The sequence below is a fragment of the Pelodiscus sinensis genome, chromosome 15 (genome assembly GCF_052426305.1).
Source record: "Pelodiscus sinensis isolate ZL-2025 chromosome 15, ASM5242630v1, whole genome shotgun sequence".
Taxonomy (NCBI): Eukaryota; Metazoa; Chordata; order Testudines; family Trionychidae; genus Pelodiscus; species Pelodiscus sinensis.
Genome location: NC_143066.1, coordinates 2856743 through 2878364, shown reverse-complemented (window position 1 = coordinate 2878364; position 21622 = coordinate 2856743). Strand labels below are relative to the sequence as shown.

At 62.8% G+C, this 21622-nt stretch overlaps 1 protein-coding gene across 7 annotated transcripts in view; it reads left to right on the top strand.

Annotated features, from left to right (window-relative positions):
* The window catches only part of LOC106731912 (uncharacterized), a 46150-nt gene that overhangs the window by 6809 nt on the left and 17719 nt on the right, over positions 1–21622 (top strand). For all 7 annotated transcript variants that reach the window (XM_075899002.2, XM_075899003.2, XM_089782186.1 and 4 more), the window contains exons 2-9: positions 2405–2468; positions 6180–7313; positions 11148–11364; positions 14409–14566; positions 15838–15939; positions 17240–17437; positions 18155–18705; positions 19533–19797. In XM_075899002.2, coding sequence (XP_075755117.2) covers positions 6434–7313; positions 11148–11364; positions 14409–14566; positions 15838–15939; positions 17240–17437; positions 18155–18705; positions 19533–19797 — 2371 coding nt within the window. In that variant the 5' untranslated portion in view covers positions 2405–2468; positions 6180–6433. The remainder of the gene's footprint in view (positions 1–2404; positions 2469–6179; positions 7314–11147; positions 11365–14408; positions 14567–15837; positions 15940–17239; positions 17438–18154; positions 18706–19532; positions 19798–21622) is intronic.

Genomic DNA, 21622 nt, shown 5'->3' with positions numbered 1-21622 from the left:
TGCCCGGCCCAGGCTCTCTGCGGGGGGGGGTCTCTCACCGGGCTCCCCCCCAGCCCCTCCCTCAGCTGCCAGTGGCACCCCGTGTGCCCGGCCCCCCCCCAGCGGTGCCAAGGCGGCCGGGGGCCCGGTTGGGCCCCGACAGGCGGGTGCTGGAGCGCTGGACCCAATGGCGACAGTAGAACTGCCCGGCTGCTCGAACTCCCCCGGGGTGCAGCTGGCGATGTCATGGCAAGTGTGTCCCGCAGCCTGGTGGAAACCACCTGGCAGCCCTGGGTGCGGTGCTGCTGGAGCCATGGGGCCGGGCGGGGCTGTGCCGGGTGCCCTGTGGCCCTGGAGCCCTTCACTTGCTCTGCCTTCCTCCTGCAGGGCCCAGTGACCTGTGAGCAGTGACCCTCCTGGGACACAGGGCGGGGGCAGTGGTGCTGCTCCCTCGGGTACAAACGGGGGGAGCTGTCATTCCCAGGGTCCCACGGGCCATGGGAGCTGCGAGCAGTGTCTGGCTCCCAGGCCTGTGCGTGACGTCAGCTGGTTATCCCTGGTGCCACCTGCCCGTGGCTAGACAGGCCTGGTACTCGGGCTGGCAGGGGAGCTGGTGTGTCTTTTAACAGCAGCCTCCTGAAGCCGGGGAATGTCTGACCTGGGTAAGTGCCCCCCTGGCCAGTCCCTCCCCACCTCCCATTTCTAGAGCTGGTTTCAGAACTGGCCATGCTGTTGTCTTTCCCGTGGGGAATCGGTCACCTGTCCCATGAGCCTCATCATCGGGAGACCAGCTGGGACTGGCGGCTCCCTCTGGGTGCAGGAAAAGACCCCGCTGTGCTGGCGGTGGCTGCCGAGGCGAGATGGGGCGCGGTACAAGCGAGGCAGGCAGCTTAGGAGCGGGTCCGCGGGCAGCTTAGGAGCGGGTCCGCGGGGAGCTTAGGAGCGGGTCCGCGGGGAGCTTAGGGGCGGGTCCGCAGGCAGCTTAGGAGCGGGTCCGCGGGGAGCTTAGGAGCGGGTCCGCGGGGAGCTTAGGAGCGGGTCTGCGGGGAGCTTAGGAGCGGGTCTGCGGGGAGCTTAGGAGCGGGTCCGCGGGGAGCTTAGGAGTGGGTCCGCGGGGAGCTTAGGAGCGGGTCCGCGGGGAGCTTAGGAGCGGGTCCGCGGGGAGCTTAGGAGCGGGTCCGCATGGGGTGCTTAGGAGCGGGTCCCGGGCAGCTTAGGAGCGGGTCTGCGGGGAGCTTAGGAGCGGGTCCGCGGGGAGCTTAGGAGCGGGTCCGCATGGGGTGCTTAGGGGCGGGTCCGCAGGCAGCTTAGGAGCGGGTCCGCGGGGAGCTTAGGAGCGGGTCCGCAGGCAGCTTAGGAGCGGGTCCGCGGGGAGCTTAGGAGCGGGTCCGCGGGGAGCTTAGGAGCGGGTCCCGGGCAGCTTAGGAGCGGGTCTGCGGGGAGCTTAGGAGCGGGTCTGCGGGCAGCTTAGGAGCGGGTCCCGGGCAGCTTAGGAGCGGGTCCCGGGCAGCTTAGGAGCGGGTCCGTGGGCAGCTTAGGAGCGGGTCCGTGGGCAGCTTAGGAGCGGGTCCCGGGCAGCTTAGGAGCGGGTCCGCGGGCAGCTTAGGAGCGGGTCCGCGGGGAGCTTAGGAGCGGGTCCGCGGGGAGCTTAGGAGCGGGTCCGCATGGGGTGCTTAGGGGCGGGTCCGCAGGCAGCTTAGGAGCGGGTCCGTGGGGAGCTTAGGAGCGGGTCCGCGGGGAGCTTAGGAGCGGGTCCGCATGGGGAGCTTAGGAGCGGGTCCGCGGGGAGCTTAGGAGCGGGTCCGCGGGGAGCTTAGGAGCGGGTCCGTGGGGAGCTTAGGAGCGGGTCCGCATGGGGCGGCTTAGGAGCGGGTCCGTGGGCAGCTTAGGAGCGGGTCCGCGGGGAGCTTAGGAGCGGGTCCGCATGGGGCGGCTTAGGAGCGGGTCCGTGGGCAGCTTAGGAGCGGGTCCGCGGGGAGCTTAGGAGCGGGTCCGCATGGGGCGGCTTAGGAGCGGGTCCGTGGGCAGCTTAGGAGCGGGTCCGCGGGGAGCTTAGGAGCGGGTCCGCATGGGGCGGCTTAGGAGCGGGTCCGCGGGCAGCTTAGGAGCGGGTCCGCGGGGAGCTTAGGAGCGGGTCCGCGGGGAGCTTAGGAGCGGGTCCGCATGGGGAGCTTAGGAGCGGGTCCGCATGGGGCGGCTTAGGAGCGGGTCCGCGGGCAGCTTAGGAGCGGGTCCGCGGGCAGCTTAGGAGCGGGTCCGCGGGCAGCTTAGGAGCGGGTCCGCGGGCAGCTTAGGAGCGGGTCCGCGGGGAGCTTAGGAGCGGGTCCGCATGGGGCATTTTAGGAGCAGGTCCGCATGGGGCAGCCTGACCGAGGAAAGGAAGTGGCACGTAGCACAGACATTCATTTTCCCTTCCCTCCCACAGTTGCTGCAGTCACAGACAGAGCACTGGGCTCACGGGGGCTGAAGACACAGGACGGTGCAAGGAGGTGAGATGGGGCAGCCTGCGTTTTGGGGAGAATGGTGGCAGGTAGCGGGGGGGGGCCTGAGGCATCTGCCTCTCTAGCTGGTGCCCTCACTCTTCCAGCCCCCTCCTGAGCTGCAGGGAAATGAGCTGGGCCTGCCGGGCCCCGCCCCTCCCTCTTCCTGAGCGCTGGAGACCAAGCGGGGGAGGCAGGCCAGTTTGGGAGTCCCCTGGGCGGGGCCGGGGGTCAGGCTGGGCTCCTAGGCCGGGGCTCAGACAGGCTCCAGGCTGCTCCGGGTGGTGGAAGGAGGTGGAAGGAGAGGAACTGAGCGCAGTCGGGAGACTTCTGGGCCTGTTCACTGCAGAGAGCCAGGGCCAGGGCTCGCCGGGGCACGGCCTGGCCGGCGAAGGACTCTCCCGCCGTGGCTGAGGCACGGTGACAGCGCCCTGGGCGAGTGTGTGCACAGCACCCTCCCTCTGGATGCCCCTCCTCCACAGAGCTGCCATGCAGGGCCCCCTCCCTGGGGACAGCGTCTTTGCCCTCACGGGGCTTCCTGGCCGCAGCTCTCCTGCTGGGCCACTAGAGATCAGTTCCCCTTTCTGCTGCCTCAGCCTCCAGGCCGCTTCCCCCGGGGACCGGCGGTTCAAAGGCGCCTGGGGCGCCAGCCACCACCACTGCTGCTGTGGCAGCCGGCGCGCCGGGCTCTTTAAATCCCCGCTGGAGCACCGCGCTGTGTGCCCCAGGGAGCTCTGAGGGCTGGAGGACTGGCTGCCCAAGCCCCGCCCCTCCTGCCTGAGACTCCGCCTCTTCTGGGAATACAGAGCCAGCTCCCCCCTCCACCTTGCCCAGGGGCCCACAGGGGCTGTCGGCACCACTGCTCAGGGCCTTGTCCTAATGGAGTCCTAGCAACCAGCTCAGGGCTCCTTCTCACTTTCCCTGGCTCCTGCAACGCTGCCCTGTCCCTCCATGCCCGCCCCCGCCCGCCACACTCCTCCAGCTCCAGCGGGGAACCGAACTCCCTCTGGCCCCGCCGCTGGGCCCTGACACCGCCCCTCGAGGCAGCTCGGAGGACCCTCCTCTGCGCGTTTTTGGGGCAGGGTGTGGCAGGGCCTAGTTCTCCAGCAGGGGCCCCAGAGGGCCGGGGGGTAGCCGGTGACAGGCGCTTTGGGGAAGACATTATTACTGGGGCTTGTGAGCAGAGCTGTCCTGACCCACACACAGCTGTGCTCGGCTCCCAGAAACGTGGGGCACCGCTGCGTCTTAATGCCCGCCCTCCCGCTTCCTTGTACCCCAGCTCTGCGGCTCGGTCCCCGGAGAGGAGCTGGCTAACGGCGACACGCCGGCCCGAGCTTCGAGCGGAACACCGAGCGTGTGCAAGAGCCGTTCAAGGGCACTTCACGGGCATGTGCCAGGCCCTGCAATGCGCTGCTGGCCTCTGAATTCACTGGCTTAGTTCCAGGACCTTAGTTTGCCATTTGCTCTGCGCCAGGGCTACTCAGCTCCGGAAGCCCCGGTGGCCACAGTGATACTCACAGCACGTGCTGAGGGCCGCAGCTTGAGCGTGGTTGCAAATCTATGCACATAGCTTCTTCCACGCCGCCGGGCACAGATACAGAGATGGAGGCGAGACTGCACCACACGCAGGCCCTATTGAAGTCATAGAATCATAGAATCATAGGACTGGAAGGGACCTCGAGAGGTCATCGAGTCCAGCCCCCCGCCCTCAAGGCAGGACCAAGCTCCGTCTACACCATCCCTGACAGATGTCTATCTAACCTGTTCTTAAATATCTCCAGAGAGGGAGATTCCACCACCTCCCTGGGCAATTTATTCCAATATTTGACCATCCTGACAGTTAGGAATTTTTTCCTAATGTCCAATCTAAACCTCCCCTGCTGCACTTTAAGCCCATTACTCCTTGTCCTGTCCTCAGAAACCAAGAGGAACAAATTTTCTCCTTCCTCCTTGTGACACCCTTTTAGATATTTGAAAACCGCTATCATGTCCCCCCTTAATCTTCTTTTTTCCAAACTAAATAAGCCCAGTTCATGAAGCCTGGCTTCATAGGTCATGTTCTCTAGACCTTTAATCATTCTTGTCGCTCTTCTCTGTACCCTTTCCAATTTCTCCACATCTTTCTTGAAATGTGGCGCCCAGAACTGGACACAGTACTCCAGCTGAGGCCTAACTAGTGCAGAGTAGAGCGGCAGAATGACTTCACGCGTTTTGCTTACAACACACCTGTTGATACAACCTACAATCATATTAGCTTTTTTTGCAACAGCATCACACTGTTGACTCATATTCAACTTGTGGTCCACTATGACCCCTAGATCCCTTTCCGCCATGCTCCTTCCTAGACAGTCGCTTCCCATCTTGTATGTATGGAACTGATTGTTCCTTGCTAAGTGGAGCACTTTGCATTTCTCTTTATTAAACCTCATCCTGTTTACCTCTGACCCTTTCTCTAACTTGCTAAGGTCATTTTGAATTATGTCCCTATCCTCCAAAGAAGTTGCAACCCCACCCAGTTTGGTGTCATCTGCAAACTTAATAAGCGTACTCTCTATCCCAATATCTACATCATTGATGAAGATATTGAACAGTACGGGTCCCAAAACAGACCCTTGCGGAACTCCACTTGTTATCCCTTTCCAGCAGGATTTAGAACCGTTAACAACAACTCTCTGACTACGGTTATCCAGCCAATTATGCACCCACCTTATCGTGGCCCTATCTAAGTTATATTTGCCTAGTTTATCAATAAGAATATCATGCGAGACAGTATCAAATGCCTTACTAAAGTCTAGGTATATGACATCCACCGCTTCTCCCATCCACAAGGCTCATTATCCTATCAAAGAAAGCTATCAGATTAGTTTGGCATGACTTGTTCTTCACAAACCCATGCTGGCTATTCCCTATCACTTTATTACCTTCCAAGTGTTTGCATATGATTTCCTTAATTACCTGCTCCATTATCTTCCCTGGGACAGACGTTAAACTGACTGGTCTGTAGTTTCCTGGGTTGTTCTTATTCCCCTTCTTATAGATGGGCACAATATTTGCCCTTTTCCAGTCTTCTGGAATCTCCCCTGTCTGCCATGATTTTTCAAAGATCATAGCTAAAGGCTCAGATACCTCCTCTATCAGCTCCTGATCTCAGGAGCTGCCGATCTCAATGCAAGGCAATAGTTACCCCATTTCCACCCACAGGGCAGCACTTTGAATGAGAGAGACAGGCCAAGGATGTCACTACGAAAGGCATCTCAAGAGAAGACCATGACACTGACTTCTTTGCTTTGGCTCCCGCCGGGGGCCGCGTGTGCAGTAGCTTTGCAATATCCCAGTAGTGCCTGCCGGCCGGTATGAAATCACGTCTCTAAAATATTGCGGTTCTGCCCCGCGGCCATGGAGCACGGGCAAGCTGCACAGCTCTGTGCGGGGCCCACACAGCTAAGGCCGGCTGGCTTGGGAGCCGCTTCGCTCCTCAGGCTGAGGGGCGGCCAGAGCTGGAGTGGCGCTGGCTGGAGGGGCGTCCCCGCACTGTCCCTTGCCCGCGTTCCATACTCGCCTTTGCTAGGAGAGCCTCGGGGGGGGGGGGCTGTTTTAGGGGCCAGGGGAGCCGCTTTGTAGCAGGGGCTTTGGATACAAATGGCTGTTTAATGCCCTCAGCTTCCACTGTGGTTTTTTTCAAGCTCCTTCCTTCCTATGTAACCGTGTCTCTTTTCAAAGGGAGAGGTGGGAGGTGTCCCTCCTCCTCCTGACCCCTCCAGCAGCTGGATGTGGCCTTTCCCCTTCACTCTGCGCTCTTGGGCTCCCAGAAGAGCGCCGGGTCTCCTGTGGGTGCCCGGTTCTAGGGGCTTCTCTCGCCCGCCAGTCTGAGCAAGGAGACGGAGCTGCTGACGGGACTCCCATTCGCTCCGGCGTGCACCCTCTTGGGTTGAACTGGAATAGAAACCCCAGAATTTCAGGACGTGGGAGAGCTCATGGCCTCTGCCACTGCAGCCAGGCGGCTGGTGGCCACCGGGGTGCTGCTGTGCATGTTGCTTTGGGAGGCAGCGGCTCGGGACCTCCTCCGGAGCCCCCGGGAGCAGAAGACAGAGCACTCCCTCCTGATAAACGAGCTCAACGCAGACAACCCGGGGGAAGACACCTCTGAGTTTGTGGAGCTCTACCACACCAGCGGCCGAGCGGCCCCCTTGGATGGCTACTGCCTGGTCTTTTACAATGGCAATGGCAACCAAGCCTACAAAGTCCTCAACCTCCAGGGCACAGTCACCGATCATCAAGGCTTCTTTCTTGTTGGGTCTTCCACGGTGAAACCCCGGCCCTCCGTCATCTTGCCGAAGAACACAATCCAGAACGGGCCTGACGCCATTGCCCTGTATCACGGGGAGGGGAGCTGCCGGGAGGGCATGAGGGTCACCAGCGAGGGACTGGTGGATGCCTTGGTCCACACGTCGAGGAGGAGCGACCGAGCAGATGCGCTGCTCAGCGTGCTGACCCCCAGCAGGGATGCTTTCCTGGAGGACCCGTCCTTCAGGACCACAGACGAGTCGATAGAAAGATGCCCTGGGGCAGGTTCTCAGTGGGTCTTCCAAGTGGCCACGCCCACCCCAGGCAAGGAGAACCACTGCATCCCCACTTCCCTGCTGACCGCGCTGATCAGCGAGGTCCACGCGGGCAGCTCGCCTGGGGAGTCGGCGTTCATTGAGCTCCAGGGACCCCCCTCCACTGTCCTGAGGGACCTGGTGCTGGTGCTGATCGAAGGGCGGACCAGAGAGGTGTATTTCTGCATGGACGTCTATGGCAAGACCTCTCCCGACGGCTTATTCCTCATTGGTCCTGCACAAGCCAGAACCCCAGGTAGGATCCCACTCTTCGCGCCTGAGGGCGGGGGCAGGGGGATGGCAGCAGAGTCCCACGGTCCTGTCCTCGCCCTGGGAGGGGGCCCCAAGCGGGGGAGGCCCAGAGCGGGCTCACGAGCGAGGTTGGAGCCCATTCTGGGCACTGTCGAAGGAGGTGCCGTTGGCTTTCTCCAGAGAAGCAGTGCCGGGGTGGGGGGGGGGGGGAGCTAGACTCTGCCCCAGTTCTGGGGACAGTGGGCACCACTGTACCTCAGTTTGCCCATCTGTAGTGCAGGGCTGACTGCCCTCTTCTTGGGAGGTCATCTAATAATGGCAGCGAGTCCCACGTATCCCGCCCCCCTTGAAACCCGGGCCGGAACGCCTGTGAGCCAGCGGTAAAGTTACCAGACTAGGCTTGTGCTGACTTCTCCTGGCTTCCTGCATTTCCTGTGGAGAAATGGGTGGGGAGCCAGTATCTTGTTAAAGGGCCCTCTGAGCAGAGGAGTCTGGCCGGTGGAGACTGACTCAGCAGAGGTCTCGGGCAGCTCCGGGAGTGAGGGCTCACAAACACCTGACCGCGTTAGACTTTTCAGAGCTGCCGTCTGCGGCCCAGGCGGCCCCGCCAGAGCAGCTGCTAGTTGCTGGCTGCTTTTTAAAAAGCCGACCAGTCGCTTAGGTGCATCTGCGCAGCACCCTCAACTCAAAATGCGACGTGCAACGAGCGCGCTGCAAACTGCTCATCGTATTTTGACTCTATGTCAAAATAACGTATTTTGAAATTTGGCGTGTCTACGCAGCGCCAGATTTTGGAGTAACGTGCTATTTCGAGACCTCCCTTATCCCTTGTGGAATGAGGGTTACCGGGATGCCCAAATAGAGCGCCTGTTATTTCGAAATAACGGGCAGCTTGTGTAGACGGAGCGTGGCTATTTCGTGCAGCATAGAGGTGCCCTTAGAGTTAGGCGACATCGGAGGAAAACGAGGACTCTGGCTGTTTGAAATCTGGCAAGAGAAGTAGAGACTATTTGGCACGACTCGTTTTCTAGAGACATGTTGAATGTTGCTGTAAGAAGGGCAGAGTTACAGTGGAAGAAGAGACGTCCCTTCGGATACCTGTGCATCGCAGAGGAGCAGAATGGGACGCAGGTCCTCTGCCTGAATCCTCCTCCCAAGCACTGTGGTTCTGCCTTCGTGGGCTGGTGTGTGTGTTGGGAAGAAGGATGGTTTAGTGGTTAGATTGCTGGCCTGGAACTCAATTCCCTCTCTGCCACAAACTTCCTGTGTGACCCGGACAAGCCTCTTCCAGTTGAGACACTGAGGCACGGAGAAGGGCTTCGTGACGGCCTGTCCTTCCGGGAGGATGTGGTGTGCAGATAAGCACCTCAAAGGCTGTGAGACGCTAGATACCACAAGAGTCAAAGCCATATATTAACTTAGATTTGTGTCTCCGTACAACGGACAGACAGACTCACACGAATGTGGCAACTGAGTAAAGAGGAAACTGAAAGTGCTGCTAAGTGCACAGAGTTGACTGAAAAAGGTCAAGGGACCTCTCTTCTTCCATAGTAACTTTGTCCTACTTACAGCAACAGCAGGTAAAACAGGTTTTTAGGTCACCCACCTCTCTTTAAGACTAGTCATTCCAAATAATTTCTGCTTCTCTTGCTGAATTTCAGACGGCTGGCAGTCTGTTCTCGGTGTCCGCTTTCCTTCAGAAAGATGGTGCTTTAAACTTACACCAGGACCACCTGCACTTTCATGGAGTTTGAGGACTGTGAAAAAGCGAAGGGGATTCCAGCTACCTCTGGCTGTGAACTCCTGCTGACTCAAGCTAAGCAGGGATAGCCCGGTGGGGTGTGAGGCCCTTGGAATACGTTGACTGCTGTTAGATTAGCAAGGGACTCTTGAGTCACTATGAAACCAGTTCCCCGGGACAGCAGTAGGAGATACTGTGGAGAGGGTCTGTTTCAGGTGAGACGTTGGCCACTTTTGGCCCATATGTCTTACGGGGTTCCTAGTTTTTATTTTGTAGGGGTATAAGATTTTCAAAAGAGAACTGATATTGGGTTCCTGCATTCCTGGGCCCCTCCCAGTGAAGCACCATTAAAGGACCTGATGTTGCAGAGAGTGAACACTTAGCAAAATCAGGCCTCTCTAAGGAGACACCAACGTTGAGGTGCCCCAGATCTCTAGCCTCCTTTGAAATGTAGGCTGGGTCTAGGCCCCAGTGCCCCCACTAGGAGAATAGAGCCGTGGCCAGGCCTTATTCCACGGTGCCGCCCAACTTAGTAGGCAAAGCCCAGGAGTAGGGATTGTGTGGCAGCTCTGTCACTGAGCCTCACCGTGGCCCCCCTCAAGAGCTCCAGTCTCCGGTGCTTGTTCCCAGCTGCCAATCAGGGACTGGACTTCCCTGCCTTTTCCCAGCACCGAGGTTTCATTCCTCAGGCTGCGTCTGACCCACACCCCTCTGTCGCCGGAGGGCTGCAAATGAAGCACTTCGAAAGTGCAAATCAAGCGGGGATTTAAATATCCCACGCTTCATTTGCATAGTCGTGTCATGGTGCTGTTTCGAACAAGCGCCATTTTGAAACTGAAACTGCAGTGTAGATGGGGTGAGTATAGGTTCTTTCGAAAAAGTGCTCCTTTGTGGAAAAAACCACGTCTAAACCACGGTTTCAGTTTCGAAATGGTGCTTGTTCAAAACAGCGCCATGATGCAATTATGCAAATGAAGCGTGGAATATTTAAATCCCTGCTTCATTTGCACTTTCAAAGTGCTTCATTTACATCCCTCTGCCAACAGAGGGGTGTTGTTTAAACACAGCCTTAATGTCTTGCACTTGGAGGGCGTGTCTAGACTACAGGGTTTTTTCGAAAAAAGTGGCCTTTTCTCAAAAAAACTGCCCCTGCGTCTAGACTGCTGCTGCGTTCCTTCGAAAGTAAATCGAAAGAATGCGGCAGTTTTTTCGACTGTGGAAAACCCTGTTTTATGAGGAAGAACGCCTTTTTTCGAAAGTGCTCTTTTGAAAAAAGGCGCTATATAATGCACACTGTGCTTTTTCAAAAGAGAGCATCCAGACTGCCTGTGTGCGCTCTTTCGAAAAAGCGGCTTGCTTTTTCGAAAGTACCAGTTGCAGTCTAGACGCTCTTTTTCAAAAGAGGATTTTTTGAAAGTATCTTCCGAAAAAGCCTCTCTCGAAAGAGGCTTGCAGTCTAGACGTGGCCGAAGAGTCGCTGGTTGAAAGTGCTAGAGGAATATTATAACATTCTACCTCCTGCAGTGGGGATTAGCTCGCAAGTGAAATACAGTAATGTCATCACCACCATAAGGAGGAGCAGGGGATGAGGAAATGCATCAAAATGAAGGCTGAACTTTGACCCTTAGCATCACCCTCTGCCTCTACCAGACCCTCACATGTTGATATGCAATCACAGAGTGCAGATGGAATTTCTTAAGCAACTATGTGTGATAAGAACCATATATTCAGCTTTCGGGCTTGCCTGGGTCTGCAGATCTCATTGAGAGTTAGGCCAAGTCTGAATAAAATCACATCAGAACTTCTTTTTCTGTTTTGAGCGTGTTGATTGTCTGAGCAGAGCGCGGGGCAGGTTTGTCTCCTTACGCAAGCAGAGACCAGCTGTGCAGAAACTGCCCCCCACAACCCACCTTTGGGCTCAGCAGCCCAAAAGAAAGCGCTTTGTAGCAGCTGCAAAGGGTGGGGCCAGACTCTGAAATCCACTCGCCCTGCGCTAAGGGCTGTGATCTGCTGCTCTGTGAATTCCCTGCTGAGTTGTTGCCTGTGGGCATCTTTTTTCTTCCTTGTCCCTCTTTCTCCACCCTCCCTGTGGTGCAGCTGACCTGCCATTCCCGCCAAACTCCAGCAGCCCTCTCCTCGGCACTGGCCCCCAAGCCATCGCCCTGTATGCCGGAAACAGCAGCAGCTTCCCCGTGGGGGGAGCAGCATCTGCTACCAACCTGCTGGATGCTTTAGTGTACGTGCGCCAGGGGAGCGCAGACCCAGAGCTCCTGGAGATCCTGACCCCGGGGAGGCCTGCCCTCGAGACTCACAGGTGAGAAGGCAGCTCAGTGGGGAGGAGCTTTGGGGCTGGTTTCGGCTCTTCTAGGGCAAGAGCAGACCCCCGAGAAGGTCTCCGTCACCTGGGAGAGGCCCCTTTTCCGTTCAGCCCCACGGTGGCCTCACCACGCACCGGCCTCTCTCCGGCTGCTTGACTTGCCAGTCTCCCCTTTGATCCCGAGTCTGGACTGGAACTCAGCGGCCCATCTCGACCCTGCTCAGCCACTGGCCCCGTTTTCTGCCCTGCCCTCGTTCTGAAGGAGACGCTGGAGCACTAAACGTGGGCGTCTCGGTCAGTAGCGCCAATGCGGCGACGGAGGGACTGAACTGACGGGCACCCCTGCTTGCGGGAGAGGCATGGGCAGCCGGTGGCGTGGAGGGGGGACCGGCTGGGGAACGGCCTGGCCAGGTGGGTTAGAAGCCTCGTCTGGACCTGGGACTGAGTGCTCCTGGCTGGCTGAAGAGAAGGCCCTGGCGCCCGTGGAGATCGGTCCCTCTGTCCAGGAGGGGGGTCCAGAGGGAACCAGCCAGGGCTCTTGAGTCACAGCTACTTGTCGCTGACCCCCGGGTCGGGCAGGGTGCATCTCGGACCCCCCCCCCCCCGCACGTGCAGCAGAGTCTGCCCCGGCCAGAAGGGAGCCCTGCTCCTCAGAGCAACGCGCCTGGACCCCTGCAGCCCTTCACGCGCTGGGCTCCACCCTCGGGCCCTGGGGCCTGGCTTCATGTGTAGCTGCTTTGGTCCCAGTCTCCCACCCTGGCCACCCGCCAGCTCCTGGGCTGGACTCTGAGACCCGGCGCAAGGAGCTCCCGTCTCAGTCCCTGGAGGCAGGGACCCCCCCCGGCTGGAGGCAGGGGACCCCCCCTGGGCTGGAGGCAGGGACCCCCCCCGGCTGGAGGCAGGGACCCCCCCCCCGGCTGGAGGCAGGGACCCCCCCCCCCGGGCTGGAGGCAGGGACCCCCCCCGGCTGGAGGCAGGGACCCCCCCCCTGGCTGGAGGCAGGGACCCCCCCCCCCGGGCTGGAGGCAGGAACCCCCCCCGGCTGGAGGCAGGGACCCCCCCCCGGGCTGGAGGCAGGGACCCCCCCCCGGGCTGGAGGCAGGGACCCCCCCCCCCGGGCTGGAGGCAGGGACCCCCCCTCCGGGCTGGAGGCAGGGACCCCCCCCCCCCGGGCTGGAGGCAGGAACCCCCCCCCCGGGCTGGAGGCAGGGACCCCCCCAGGCTGGAGGCAGGGACCCCCCCCCCCGGGCTGGAGGCAGGGACCCCCCCCAGGCTGGAGGCAGGGACCCCCCCCCCCGGGCTGGAGGCAGGGACCCCCCCCGGGCTGGAGGCAGGGACCCCCCCCCCCGGGCTGGAGGCAGGGACCCCCCCCAGGCTGGAGGCAGGGACCCCCCCCCGGGCTGGAGGCAGGGGACCCCCCGGGCTGGAGGCAGGGACCCCCCCCCGGGCTGGAGGCAGGGACCCCCCCCCGGGCTGGAGGCAGGGACCCCCCGGGCTGGAGGCAGGGACCCCCCCCCCCGGGCTGGAGGCAGAGACCCCCCCCCCGGGCTGGAGGCAGGGACCCCCCCCCCCGGGCTGGAGGCAGGGACCCCCCCCTCGGGCTGGAGGCAGGGACCCCCCCCCCCCGGGCTGGAGGCAGGGACCCCCCCCCCCCCGGGCTGGAGGCAGAGACCCCCCCCCCGGGCTGGAGGCAGAGACCCCCCCCCCGGGCTGGAGGCAGGGGACCCCCCCGGGCTGGAGGCAGGGACCCCCCCCCCGGGCTGGAGGCAGGGGACCCCCCCGGGCTGGAGGCAGGGACCCCCCCCCCCGGGCTGGAGGCAGGGGACCCCCCCGGGCTGGAGGCAGGGACCCCCCCCCCGGGCTGGAGGCAGGGGACCCCCCCCCCGGGCTGGAGGCAGGGGACCCCCCCGGGCTGGAGGCAGGGACCCCCCCCCCGGGCTGGAGGCAGGGGACCCCCCGGGCTGGAGGCAGGGACCCCCCCCCTCCGGGCTGGAGGCAGGGACCCCCCCCCGGGCTGGAGGCAGAGACCCCCCCCCCGGGCTGGAGGCAGGGACCCCCCCCCCCGGGCTGGAGGCAGGGACCCCCCGGGCTGGAGGCAGGGACCCCCCCCCCCGGGCTGGAGGCAGAGACCCCCCCCCCGGGCTGGAGGCAGGGACCCCCCCCCCCGGGCTGGAGGCAGGGACCCCCCCCCCGGGCTGGAGGCAGGGACCCCCCGGGCTGGAGGCAGGGACCCCCCCCCCCAGGCTGGAGGCAGGGACCCCCCCCCCCGGGCTGGAGGCAGGGACCCCCCCCCCCCGGGCTGGAGGCAGAGACCCCCCCCCCGGGCTGGAGGCAGAGACCCCCCCCCCGGGCTGGAGGCAGGGGACCCCCCCGGGCTGGAGGCAGGGACCCCCCCCCCGGGCTGGAGGCAGGGGACCCCCCCGGGCTGGAGGCAGGGACCCCCCCCCCCGGGCTGGAGGCAGGGGACCCCCCCGGGCTGGAGGCAGGGACCCCCCCCCCGGGCTGGAGGCAGGGGACCCCCCCGGGCTGGAGGCAGGGACCCCCCCCCCGGGCTGGAGGCAGGGGACCCCCCCGGGCTGGAGGCAGGGACCCCCCCCCCGGGCTGGAGGCAGGGGACCCCCCCGGGCTGGAGGCAGGGACCCCCCCCCCGGGCTGGAGGCAGGGGACCCCCCCGGGCTGGAGGCAGGGACCCCCCCCCCGGGCTGGAGGCAGGGGACCCCCCCGGGCTGGAGGCAGGGACCCCCCCCCCGGGCTGGAGGCAGGGATCCCCCCCCCGGGCTGGAGGTGGCTCCGCCCTGGGCAGGGTGCACACTGGCTCAGGCTCCCAGCGCCCGTCCCTGGAGGGGAAGGCTGCACCGGTGACACTACTCGCTGCAGCTTGAGAGGTCCAGTGAGCGGGGGCCATGGGGGGGGCAGCCTCCCCTGGCCCCTAGAGCAGGTGTGGGCGGCAGCAGGGCGGCTCCGTACCAGAGAGCCAAGCGCCAGCAGCCGGGCTGCAGGTCCCATGTTCTTCCTTCTCATTTGTGTCTCTGTCCCTGCAGCCACCAGCCGGGCAACGTGTCCGTGAGCCGGTGCAGCTGCTGCTCTGTGACCCGGGACTCCTCCATCTTCACCCTCGGCAGCCCCACCCCCAGACAGCTCAATGACTGTCCCAGCAGCCGCTTCAGCCAGGCCGTCTCCCTCTGCCTCCGGGTAGCAGGTGGGTCCTAGCTCCCCCAGGGAGAGCCCTACCAGTCTCCTTTCTAGCCTGCCAGAGCCCCCAAGACTTCAGCTCCTCCCCTGCATCCTGGGGGGGCTCATGCTACCAGGGCGCCTGTGACGCCAGCACTGGGCTTAGCACGAGGCATTCAGCCTCGTCCCGCAGCATCGTGATCACCACACGCCCCGCTCCTCTTCTCCCCGTTGTCCCAGCTCGGAGCCCAGGGAGAGCGGGAGGGGCATTGCCCCCCCCAACCGGGGTGTTAAAAGAAGTATGGTGGAGTCCCACGTTTGGCCTCAAAGGTGACACTCGCCCCGTGTGGAGCGCTGGTACTGACATGCCCCGAGCCCCCTGGGCGTCACGGGTGCGTAAGCCCGGTCTGCACAAGGGTGGATTTCATGCCCACACTGCCACGTCCCTGCTGGCAAGGCAGAGCCCCGCTGTGTCCTCCCAGAGGACCAAAGCTGACACCCCCGTAAGGTCTGAGGCAGAGCAGGCGTCCGCTCTTGCAGCGGCTAATAGCTCGTCCTGTGTCTGTGTGTAGCTTGCAAAGCCCTTTACAAAGGTAAACCCCTTGGGCTGGGAGGAGGCAGCATTATCCCCACTTCACAGGTGCAGAAACTGAGGTCCAGCAAGTCTCAGGATTTCAAGGCCAGGAAGGACCGTTAGGATACCAGCCTAGGTGGACACCCTGCCCAGCACCAGCCAGGCACCATCCCCCGGTTCTTTGAAAAGCAGCCCCTCCAGGACAGGCAGGGAGTCCTGCCATGGGGCTCACAGAAGGTTTGGGTGGGGAAGCGCCTAGCTTAAGCTAGTGCCCGGAGGTACTGCCAGGCTGGGGCTAGAAATGAGGTTTCCTGATGCGTGCCCCAGACCGGCAGCCCTTGAGGCACGTGATGGGGGCGATGACCCCAGGCCTGTCTCTCCAGGCAGAGATCTGCAGGAAAGCAGCAGGGTCTGGAAGCCGGGCGATCGCACTGGCTGGGTTCAGCCGTTCACACCGGGTGCGGTTCACCTGGAGATGGCTGCTGCTGGCGTCTGTTCTTCATGACCTCATCCCTCAAAGGGGCTTCTCGCTCCCGCTCCCCTCGGCAAACGGATTCCTGGCTGAGCCTCCGTGTGGCTGTGCTCCATGCAAGGCGGCGCGCTGGCCCTCTGGGGCTCTGACTGAGGGCAGGGCTGCAGCGGGTACACATGCACCGGCAGCTGGTGAGAACCTTGAACGTGTGGCTCTTCATGCCTTCGGCTCTCACCCAATCTCTGTTTCTCAGATTGCCACCGGCAGCTCCCGGGAGCCCGGGAGATACAGACGGCTCTAGCCCAGGCCCTTGACAAGCTGTGTCGCTGTGGCACGTCTGTTGTGTACTTGAAAGGTGAGTGTGGGGTCTTGGACCCTGACTGGCCAGGGGTGGCACCTGGCTTCACTGGTGGGCATGGGGGAATTTGCTGCTGAAGTGATGGCTGGGGCCACGTAGTCCCATAGATAGCTCTGCCAATGCATTTTAGTCCTGACCTACTGCTGCCCCTGCTAGGCCATCCCTGAGCCTTTCCTGTCCCCCAGACCTGTGCGGTGGGGGTTCCTCATGTCACCTGGCTAGACCCGGGGCCTCAGGTAGCTTTGCCAGCAGTTCACTAGTGAGAGAAAGTCCCAGTGCATGGGTCCCCACGCCCGCCACGCAGATGCTGCAGGAGGGAGGTGAACTCGGTCCTGTAAACAGGACGGTAATTGACAGAGGCTAGATTTTCTTTCTCAGGCTTCCTCCTTGACGTGCACTGGGGACCAGGTTATGGCTCTGCCCAAGTTCAGCTGTGTGGCAGCAGCAGTCCCTGTGTAGTGACCCTCCAGGCAGCACGTGGCGCACAGAACCTGACCACAAGTCTGTCAACAGCCTGGACCAGGGGAAGTTTGCTCACCTGCGGGGGGGCCCAGCCACACTGCGGCTGGGCAGCTGGCAGGGGCTGAAGTGCAAGGACAGGCGTGGTGTGAAAGGAAGCAGCTAGTCTGGGTGCCCCATGAGCTGCAGCACAGAGCGCTGCTCCAGGCAGGCGGAAGGTCTGTGAAGCCTGTTTGGTGCTTGCTCCCTTCAGATTCTGTTGCCAAATTCTGCAGCTGGAAGCTAGCCCCGGAGGGGAGCGGGCAGAGGGAGTCGATGCGCCAGAAGGGAGCGGGATGGAGGGAGTTGACGTGCCGGATGGGAGCGGGCGGAGGGAGTCGACCCACTGGAGGGGAGCGGGCGGAGGGAGTCGACGCGCCGGAAGGGAGCGGGGTGGAGGGAGTCGATGCGCCAGAGGGGAGCGGGCAGAGGGCGTCGACGCGCCGGAGGGGAGGGGAGCGGGCGGAGGGAGTCGACGCACTGGAGGGGAGTGGGGCGGAGGGAGTCGATGCGCCGGAGGGGAGGGGAGCGGGCGGAGGGAGTCGACGCACTGGAGGGGAGTGGGGCGGAGGGAGTCGATGCGCCGGAGGGGAGGGGAGCGGGCGGAGGGAGTCGACGCGCCAGAGGGGAGCGGGCGGAGGGCGTCGATGCGCTGGAGGGGAGCGGGCGGAGGGAGTCGACGCGCCAGAGGGGAGCGGACGGAGGGCGTCGATGCGCTGGAGGGGAGCGGGCGGAGGGAATCGATGCACTGGACGGCAGTTGTGGCTCGGCTGATGCAGCTCTCTGCTTTGCTCTTCAGAGCCTGTTGCAACCTGCCAGAGTGCAGAGCTTGTGTTCACCGGACTCCTGACTGCCAAGTCAGCGGCGCAGCTGAGCAGCCTGGGTCAGGCCTTCGCCAGCGTCCTGGAGAGCCCCAGAGCAGCAGGGTTCGGCAGCTGGAATGCCACCATGGAAAAGGCCTGTTCCAAAGATGCTAATGTCACAGCGTCTCCTCCAGGTACCCGCATCTTGCTGAGTGGAGAGACCGGGCTGCTGGAGCGGGCTCTCTCTGGCTCCTCCAGAAGGATTCTCTCCGTGCTATGTCCTCGGCTTAGCTGGCAAGCCCTGGCGCCGCTGGTCGCCGGGGCTGAGGGGGCAGGGAAGTCGGAGGTCTCTTTTGGGTGTGCTGGAGCAGAATGCAGGCGTGTCGCTCAGAGGCCAGGTGTGCCCTGGACTCGTCACGCCCACGTGCTCACGCGTGAGGGCGTCGCTGTGGGGGTCCCTGGTGCCAAACATTTAGCGATGCTCCTCAGGGCCAGGGTGCTTGTTACACCTGCCTGGGGCTCACAGGGCGGCGAGGGGGAATCTCGGCTGCTGCAAGGCAGGGCCTGTGCTCTGTCCCTTGCTTGTCCAGCACCCGGCGCAGGGGAGTCCGACTGGATCGGAGAGGAGGAGTGTGCAGGTGGGGTGAGGCCGAGCTCTTACCCAGCACGTTCACCCAGGCAGCCTGGACTCTCCCTAGCGATGTGAACGTTTAACCCGCAGCTCGTCCCCAATCCCCCTGGCCAGAGACTCCTCTCTGAACATGGCCTGTGTCCTCAAGTGAAGTAGAGACACCACGGACCCATGCCCAGCCCAGGTGCAGCGCCAGCAGGCCCTGGTACCTTACCTCGTCTGGTTGCAGCCAGGGACACCCCAGGCAAGCCGGACTGGTGCTATTTCTCCCCTCTTAAAGGTGCCTCGTCGGAAGGGACCAGTGAGCCACCTTCCCGCCCAGCCCCGCTGCTCATCAGCGAGGTGAATCCGGACAATCCGGGCAGCCGGGAGGACAGGGAGTACGTCGAGCTGCTCTCCACCGGCCGAACACGCTTTGACCTCCAGGGTTATTGGCTGGTCCTTTATAACGGCAAAACCAACCAGGCCTACAGGGTGGAGAACTTGACGGGCTACTGTACGGACGCGCGGGGCTACTTCCTGGTGGGGGGCGCGGAGGTGACCCCACGGCCCATGATTGTTCTGCCTCCGAACACCATCCAGAACGGGGGCGATGCCGTGGCCCTCTACCACAGCACCACGCGAACTTACAGCATGGGCATGGCCGTGACCGAGGCAGGGCTGGTGGACGCAGTGGTCTACAAGTCCCGGGCGTCGGACAGGGCAGACAAGCTGCTCAAAGTGCTGACCCCAGGGCAGAGCATCCTGTATGAAGATAACTCCCACAGCAGCCAGGACGAGTCTCTGAGCCGGTGTAACAGCCAGAGCCCCAGACTCCACAGCAGCTTCCAGGTAAGAGGCATTCGCTCTGCGTGGGCGGGTCTCAGCTGTGTTCCCTGCAGCCCTGCGGCCTCGCACAGCGCCTGGGCCCTCTGAGTTTGGCTCACGCCCACTCCCTCTTCTTACCACCTGATGGCGCCACCCCTGCCCTTTGCCAATCAAAGGGTTAATGTAGAGCAGCCAGGGCAGAGGTTCCCTCTCTGGCCCCGCATGGTGCCATGTCCCTGCGCCGGGAGGATGTTCGCCGCCCTGGGACGCTGTCCAGTGTCCTTACAGAGGGATTTGTGCGCAGCCACCCATCTGCCAGCCCGAGAAGACTCAGGAGGGCAGGAGACAGGAGCTCTGCTGGGTGGGAAAGATAATTATCCCACCCCCGACAGGCGCCCACCCACGATGCAACTGGCATGCGATGGTGGCTGCGAGAGATCTCGGATGGGGGTGCCTGACCACCTCCATGGGCCCCAGGCCAAGAGGTGTGTGGGGAGGGGCACAGCCTCAGACACAAGTGGGGCCAAGGGCAGTCAGCCCACACCATGGCGCGACCCCCAGGCCCTCAGAGCCACCTGCAGCACTTGGCACGCTGCTCTGGTGACAATTCAAAGGGGAGGAGGCCGGGAGCTCTGGGCCCCTTTGAATTGGTCCCCCCCCCATTGGCGGGCCTGGCTGTGGGGAGGCCCTGCTGCTGCCATGCTGGGAGGAGAAGCCACACCTGTGCTGTGGGCCCCATTCCAGTGGGGAGTCAGGCTGCAGCTGTGGGGTGGGGAAATCCAAGCCACCTAACGGGAAGCGGGTCGAAGGGTCCCCTGGCCCTCATGGGCTGGTGTCTCTGTCTCTGCAAGGTGACTGTGACAACGCCATTTGGGGAGAACGCCTGTGCCAACGCCTCCGCCCCGGCCCCGGCCTTGCTACTCAACGAGCTGAGCCTGGCCAATGGCACTGCCCTCTTCGTTGAGCTGAAGGGGAAACCCGGAGCCCCCCTGAGAGGCTACACCCTGGTGTTCTACTCTGGGCAGGATGGCAACGCCTACGCCCGCATCCCGCTGCAGGGCACGATTGGGGCCACGGGGCTGTTTGTGCTGGCACCAGCGGAAGCGCCTGGCCCTGGTAAGGCTGACAACTGCACGCAGGTGCTGAGCCTCGAATCGGGCTCTCTTGGCGGGTGAAGTCCAGAAGGCCGGTTCTGGGGGGACAGCTGGGTGGAGACAAGGGGCTGAAAGGAGGGAAACGGGCTACAAAGCCTTTGGTCTGCGGGCAGGAGCTTTCAGTGAGCTGTTTGGTAGCCGATGCAAAACAGATTGAGGGGTTCAGTTCAGTGCCTTATGGACAGGAGCTACTCTCCCTACCGAGCCGTCTGCCTCAGGGATCCATGGGCCCCGAGACAGAATTCCCCTCTTCCCCCGTAAGGCACCGAGCCGTTTTCCTCAGGGATCCATGGGCCCCGAGACAGAATTCCCCTCTTCCCCCGTAAGGCACCGAGCTGTCTGCCTCAGGGATCCATGGGCCCCAGGGACAGAATTCCCCTCTTCCCCCGTAAGGCACCGAGCTGTCTGCCTCAGGGATCCATGAGCCCCGAGACAGAATTCCCCTCTTCCCCGTAAGGCACCGAGCCGTCTGCCTCAGGGATCCATGGGCCCCGAGACAGAATTCCCCTCTTCCCCCGTAAGGCACCGAGCCGTCTGCCTCAGGGATCCATGGGCCCCAAGACAGAATTCCCCTCTTCCCCCGTATGGCACCGAGCCGTCTGCCTCAGGGATCCATGGGCCCAGGGGACAGAATTCCCCTCTTCCCCCGTAAGGCACCGAGCCGTCTGCCTCAGGGATCCATGGGCCCTGGGGACAGAATTCCCCTCTTCCCCCGTAAGGCACCGAGCCGTCTGCCTCAGGGATCCATGGGCCCCGGGGACAGAATTCCCCTCTTCCCCCGTAAGGCACCGAGCCGTCTGCCTCAGGGATCCATGGGCCCCGGGGACAGAATTCCCCTCTTCCTCCGTAAGGCACCGAGCCGTCTGCCTCAGGGATCCATGGGCCCTGGGGACAGAATTCCCCTCTTCCTCCTTAAGGCACCGAGCCGTCTGCCTCAGGGATCCATGGGCCCTGGGGACAGAATTCCCCTCTTCCCCCGTAAGGCACCGAGCCGTCTGCCTCAGGGATCCATGGGCCCTGGGGACAGAATTCCCCTCTTCCCCCGTAAGGCACCGAGCCGTCTGCCTCAGGGATCCATGGGCCCCGGGACAGAATTCCCCTCTTCCCCCGTAAGGCACCGAGCCGTCTGCCTCAGGGATCCATGGGCCCCGGGGACAGAATTCCCCTCTTCCTCCTTAAGGCACCGAGCCGTCTGCCTCAGGGATCCATGGGCCCTGGGGACAGAATTCCCCTCTTCCTCCTTAAGGCACCGAGCCGTCTGCCTCAGGGATCCATGGGCCCTGGGGACAGAATTCCCTTCTTCCCCCGTAAGGCACCGAGCCGTCTGCCTCAGGGATCCATGGGCCCTGGGGACAGAATTCCCCTCTTCCTCCTTAAGGCACCGAGCCGTCTGCCTCAGGGATCCATGGGCCCTGGGGACAGAATTCCCCTCTTCCCCCGTAAGGCACCGAGCCGTCTGCCTCAGGGATCCATGGGCCCTGGGGACAGAATTCCCCTCTTCCCCCGTAAGGCACCGAGCCGTCTGCCTCAGGGATCCATGGGCCCTGGGGACAGAATTCCCCTCTTCCTCCTTAAGGCACCGAGCCGTTTTCCTCAGGGATCCATGGGCCCTGGGGACAGAATTCCCCTCTTCCCCCGTAAGGCACCGAGCCGTCTGCCTCAGGGATCCATGGGCCCTGGGGACAGAATTCCCCTCTTCCCCCGTAAGGCACCGAGCCGTCTGCCTCAGGGATCCATGGGCCCTGGGGACAGAATTCCCCTCTTCCCCCGTAAGGCACCGAGCCGTC